The sequence below is a fragment of the Bos indicus x Bos taurus genome, chromosome 7 (genome assembly GCF_003369695.1).
Source record: "Bos indicus x Bos taurus breed Angus x Brahman F1 hybrid chromosome 7, Bos_hybrid_MaternalHap_v2.0, whole genome shotgun sequence".
Lineage (NCBI taxonomy): Eukaryota > Metazoa > Chordata > Mammalia > Artiodactyla > Bovidae > Bos > Bos indicus x Bos taurus.
In genome coordinates, this window is record NC_040082.1 from 69,621,794 (window position 1) to 69,628,437 (window position 6,644).

Below are 6,644 nucleotides of genomic sequence, written 5' to 3' on the forward strand. Positions count from 1 at the left end.
AAAATACAGAGAAACTGAGAAATACAGAATAAGTGGAAGCTAAAATTGAAGAGGAAGAAGAATGAAATGAAAACACTAAGGATAAATGCCATAACATAAGGATACTTTATTTGTAGTCTATCAAATAAAGGAAAGAAATATAGATACCATTTATACATAAATATAGATTCAAAAAAGATAAAAATACAGATATATAGATATGAATATGATAATAGATCTAAGTTAACTTAGGTTCCATTTATACCTGTTACATTGTGTAATTATTAACAGTTCTCTGCTTCCTTTCAGAAAATATCAACTTTTGGATGATAAAATTAATGTTTCTAGTTCAGGAAGATAGTGATATATAGATAGACATAACTAATGTTATACGTGTGTATAAAAATTTCTATGTGTAGACAAGTTTGCATTCCATACACACTTACCTTAATTGAAAATTATTCTATGAATTATTTCTATGAAATCATCATATATTGAGCTTTGAGTCATTTGCTTTTAATATTATACTTGCAGTGAATATACTCTATGACATAAGACTCTTCTGAGTGCTCCTTTCACTTCTGTATTTCTCAAGCTGTAGATCATGGGGTTTAACATTGGAGTAATAATTCCATATAACATGGAAATGAGTCTATCTCTTGCTGGGAAGTGTTGACTGGAATAGGGGCGTACATAGGTAAATACTGTCGTGCCACCAAATAAACAAACCACCAGAAGGTGGGAAGCACATGTGGAAAAGGCTTTATGCTTCCCACCTGTGGACTGAATCTTTAGGATGGCAGATACAATGTAGAAGTATGAGATAAAAGTAACCAAAAAGGAGCTGATCCCCAAGATACCTCCTTCCACTAAAATAAGCATTTCTGCCACATAAGTGGATGAGCATGAGAGGACCAGCACCGGTGGGATGTCACAGTAGTACTGGTTAACTTGGTTAGACTTACAGAAAGAAAGGTGGAACATAGATACTGTATGAAGGAGGGAATTGAGAAATCCTGCTGTCCAGGTCCCAGCAGTCAGCTTGACACAGCGAACCTTAGTAATGATGAGGGTGTAACGAAGAGGGAAACAGATGGCCACATACCTGTCATAAGCCATGACAGAGAGAAGGAAGACTTCAGTCCCCACAAGGGCCACCAGAAAATAAAGTTGCAAAGCACATCCAGTGAAGGAAATACTGTGCTTCTCAGTCAAGAGGTTCTCCAGCATCTTGGGGACAGTAACTGATGGGCAGAAGATGTCTAAGAGGGACAAACTTGCCAAAAAGTAATACATGGGTGTGTGCAGTTTTTTTTCAGTTCCAATGGCCAAGAGAATGGCCCCATTTCCCCTCACCGTGACCTGATAGATGATGGCAAAGACCACAAAGAGAGGGTAGCGCACCTCTGGGCGATCAGAAAGCCCTATGAGGATAAAATGAGTCACTGTGGTTTGATTGTAGGCATCCATCTCCTCTGTCTACAGTGGTCTTTCTGGAGGAAGTGTAACAAACAAAAACAGATTAGAGCAAAAAGCCCAAGAGGCAAGCAATGAGAAATTCTTACATGATAGCTGGTGAGCAGTTGTTGGTAAAGTATGTTAAAATTATATTTTAATTAGAGATTTTGATTATTATGTGTGTGCATTCAGGCGAGTCCAACTCTTTGAGATGCTATAGACTGAAGCCCCTCAGGCTCCTCTATCCACGGGATTCTCCAGGCAAGAACACTGGAGTGAGTTGCCATGCCCTCCTCCAGGGGATCTTCCAGACCCAGGGATCAAACCCACATCTCTCATGGCTCCTGCATTGCAGGTGGATTCTTTACCCCTGAGCCACTGGGGAAGTCCTTTGATTATTATAACTACTATTTTAAAATCTCCTGTTTTCATAATCTTGAAAATTCATTCTCTGTTCCTTTTCAAAAGCAAGCCCTCTGAGAAACTAACAACAACAACAACAACAACAAAAATCAAAATTTGCCTTCCATTAAACCACTGTGGACCTGTTTGGGATTTCACAGTTCAGTGAAACTAAGACGTGCTTCCCACACCTCCTTGGGCATTTACCTTATTTTTCCTATATTATCTGAGTGTGTACAATTTTATGCACAATCTCAGTATAAACTACCTTGGAGTTAGAAGCAGTGCATTATTCCTTGGTATATAAATTTTAATAAATGCTAGAAACTTGAAAACATATTGTATACAAACATTCATCCAAATAACTGTTGAGTAAAGGAATGAACAAACGTATCCTGCATTGTGGGTGTATTTTTTATCGCCTGAGCCATCAGGGAAGCCCAAAGGAATGAATGTCTGACAAAGTGTTTCTATAAGTAAAAAATAAATATGGAGATGTTTTCATAACTTCAAAATCATAATAATTTAAATATCAACATTAATATGTATTCTCCACAGAAATTATAGTGAAAGTTGCTCAATCGTGTCCAACTCTTTGCGATTCCATGGACTATACAGTCCATGGAATTATCTAGGCCAAAATACTGGAGTGGGTAGCCTTTCCCTTCTCCAGGGGATCTTCCCAACTCAAGGATCGAACCCAAGTCTCCCGCATTGCAGGTGGATTCTTTACCAGCTGAGCCACAAGGGAAGCCCACAGAAAGTATACTTCAATAAAATTAAATTTGCCTACAAAATATAAATTAAACCTGGTCTGATAAGGTCTGAGCTTCCCAGGTACGGCCAGTGGTAAAGAACTCGCCTCTCAATGTTGAAGACATAAGAAACGCAGGTTTGATCCCTGGGTGGGGAAGATCTGCTGGAGGAGGGCATGACAACCCACTCCAGAATTCTTGCTGGAGAATCCCCATGAACAGAGGAGCCTGGAGGGTTACAGTCCCTAGAGAGTAGGACACGACTGAAGCAACTTAGCATGCACACACGCTGAGAGTGTCTGAATGTGAGCCTAACATGAACCAAACATATTCATTAATAATAATTTTTCTTTTTAAAATTTAAATAAATCATTATGTGTATATGAATATTTAAAGAAATGGGGTTCCAGATTTATATATTCTTGAACATATTGGCAGTACTAATTATTCTTTAATTCTCTAATTTTAATTGCATGGATATTAACAGTCCACATAATCATAGTGTTTATGATATTTACAAAAAATGATTTTAGTTGAAGATTTACAAATCAATACCTCTGTGGATTTTTTTGTCACTTTGAAATTAACTTTTTTTTATATATGTGTAACAGAAAAACTTGATTAGAAAATAAAATGCAAAAGTCATTTTCAGTGGTTCCCCCTTCCTCAACATTTGTTTTGCCTACTGGACATTCTTAATGATTTCTTTACTGAGATAATATATATTAGTAGAAATGATACAATTTATGCAATGATTTATTTATACATGTGAAATGTATACACATTTATTTATACATGTGAAATGAAATTATTTTCTGCCATTTTTTTCCCATGCAATATTTAAATAAAAATCTTTGAGACACTTTGGGAGATGTTTTTTCTCTTTCTACAAGCAGCACCAGATCTGTACCATGCTTGAGAGGAAAAAAAAGAGGGAGAGAAACTATCAATAATTCTCAAATCATGAAATTTAGGAAAGAAAATTCTGATAATAACTACAAAGTGTCTGGATACTGTTATTCAATCAATAGAAGATGTTTAATAAGAAAAATATCAAAACAACAGCGTCTACCATGTCAGTTCTCAAATTCTCAAATTTTCAATATTTTACTGCACTGTTCAATTTCAGTCTACACCTTAATAAGGTTAATAGTTTTAAAATAATATTCAATTTATGAAACTTTTGAAGACACTTTATAAGAAAATCAATATCTTGAGATATTAACTTCTATGCTAAGTACTCATTTTTCTTTATACCCACACTTACTAATTTGACTAATTTTTTTAGTGAGGATTATGAAAAATAAGTCAAAAACATTCTGACAGACACATAAGGTAGTTCTACATCAGGATATATAATCAACATGCATCTTTTAAAATATAAGGTTTTCCCTAAATTTTGTACTTTATCATTTAAGTTTGTTAAATCAAGCTTAGGTTCTTGGCACATAGAATGCAGAATTTGTTAATGCGTGGAAGAAACTTTTGCTCACGTGAACAATACATGTCTTAAACCAAACATAGTTAAAGCTTAGGTATTTCTCATCTAATTAGAAAATAAAAGTGTTTTTTTTTAATAATACATTGCTGAGGAAGAGGTTCTATAACATTTCTTATTAACCCAAGAGACTGGTAGCAGTATATTAGAAAATGAAAGAAATTCTTAGAAAATAGTCTCACTTGCTATCTGAAATAATTGGTATAAATATAAGCATATGAGTTTTTTTAAGAATCCAGGTTAAAATGAGTTTTTTATCATAAACAGCCAAATAATGAGAACTGGAAGTAGAAATGAGTGGCTTAAAATTAGCCTTTTCTGGGAAATTGTCCAGAAATCAACCTTTCTTATTATATTTGCATATGATGTAATCAAGTGTACAAGCTTTTTTCTTTAGCAGTTATTTGATGATTCCAATATATAGAAAAAAAGAAAATTAGTTAATTAAGCAGGAATAATCACTTTAAAATATTACATCTTAAGATAATTGAAAATTTATAATTATAATCAAGTTATATATCAATATCAAAGAAAAATTACATTTAAACAGAATTTTTTGTTAAAGATATATTGCTAGGGAAGTTCTATAACCATTTTTAACTCATGAAGTGACAGCTAATAAACTAAAGAAATAAAAAATATATATCCTTCACCAAGTTTTATCTGCTTTGTGACATCTTTGTTGCCTGTAGAGCTCATGGACCTAGCTTTCTAGAGAACATACATTCATGTCTATGTGTCAGAAACATTGATTAGATAGCGCAGCATTTCCCATAGAGAGGTTTTGGTTACACACTTGTGTCGGAATGCACAACTTTCAGGAAAGAAATTAAACAATTTAAAACCTTTATAAAATACTCATTTTATAATATTTGAAATTTATCACTTTATCTTACCCATCTAGCATTTAGTTTTAACTAATTTTTAACATGTGTGCATGTTCTTACCATATTAACATTTTTACAAACATCCTATTTTATCTTAGCTTTAAAAGTCTAGAATTTTACAACTTTCTAGCCTTTTCAGCAGACTCATTACACATATGTACATTCACTAAGAAGAAAGTAAAATGACCTAACACGCCTCCCGACCAACCCACCCAGCACCAAAGCTCAGTAAATTAAAGCAAACTACCCAGGTCTATGGACTTCCCTAGTAGCTCAGAGAGTAAAGAATCTGTCTGCAATGCAGGAAACCCAGGTTTGATCCCTGGGTTGGGAAGATCTCCTGGAAAAGGGAATGGCAAATTACTCTAGTATTCTTGCCCAGAAAATTCCACAGACAGAGGAGTCTGGCAGGCTACAGTCCATTGGGTTGCAATGGACTCACTAGTGAGTGACGAACACTTTTACCCACATCTATATAATATGCATTCTGCAATTTATTCTATGATTTATATTGTGCCCTCTTCTTCCTTAGGGAGGATAAAACAATAATAAGGACTATGGAGAATATATACTTTTCTTCTTCATAATCTCATTTATTACCTACCTAAAAATGGACACCTGTTAAAAATAATGGACACTTATTAATAGTAATAGGCTTTTACTGTATAATTAGCCAATTTAATCTAAGTTGAAAAAGAAGTTACAACATATAAGAGTGAAAATTTTGTTTCTTGTAATTGTCTAGAATACAATTAAATAAAATATTTTCCAGGAATTAAACTGCCAGATAAAAGTGAGGAAGTTAGTGTTACTGAATTTTTTCTGCAATCAGAGTAATCATTTCAGCAAAATATGAGTATATAATCTACTTGCTATAATTTGCATTTTCAAGATAGATAAAGTTTTACACTACATGCATGCATTAAACATGTTTTTTATGTTGCTAAGACTGCCCAGCTGAAAAGTTGTTTCTTATAACCATTTGGCTTAAGGCTCAGTATTCAGAAAACTAAGATCATGGCATCTGGTCCCATCATTTTATGGCAAATAGATGGGGAGACAATGGAAACAGCGACAGACTTTATTTTGGGTGCTCCAAAATCACTGCAGCCATGAAATTAAAAGACGCTTGCTCCTTGGAAGAAAAGCTATGACCAACCTGGAAAGCATATTAAAAAGCAGAGACATTATTCTGCCAACAAAGGTCCATCTAGTCAAACCTATGGTTTTTCCAGTAGTCATGTATGGATGTGAGAGTTGGACTATAAAGAAAGCTGAGCGCTGAAGAATTGATGCTTTTGAATGGTGGTGTTGGAGAAGACTCTTGAGAGTCCCTTGGACTGCAAGGAGATCCAAAAAGTCCATCCTAAAGGAAATCAGTCCTGAATATTCATTGGAAGGACTGATGCTGAAGCTGAAACTCCTGTACTTTGGCCACCTGACTGACTCCTTAGAGAAGACTCTGATGCTGGGATAGATTGAAGGCAGGAGGAGAAGGGGACACAGAGGATGAGATGGCTGGATGGCATCACCGACTCAATGGACTTGAGTTTGGGTACACTACGGGAGTTGGCGATGGACAGGGAGGCCTGGCATGCTGCAGTCCATGGGATGGCAGAGTTGGACACGACTGAGCAACTGAACTGAACTGAGACTCAAATTGCG

At 35.2% G+C, this 6,644-nt stretch overlaps 1 protein-coding gene across 1 annotated transcript; it reads right to left on the reverse strand.

Moving 5' to 3' along the window:
• Positions 1-252: 252 nt before the first annotated feature.
• On the reverse strand, positions 253-1,514 carry LOC113896607 (olfactory receptor 5V1-like). Its single transcript, XM_027548837.1, has one exon. It carries the CDS (start codon positions 1,447-1,449, stop codon positions 502-504), a length of 948 nt encoding a protein of 315 aa, XP_027404638.1. The 5' UTR covers positions 1,450-1,514; the 3' UTR covers positions 253-501.
• Between the last annotated feature and the right edge of the window lie 5,130 nt (positions 1,515-6,644).

What these genes read in the sequence shown, in the direction of transcription:
- LOC113896607 (XM_027548837.1), bottom strand. Translation starts at nt 1,449, where the DNA reads ATGGATGCCTACAATCAAACCACAGTGACTCATTTTATCCTCATAGGG.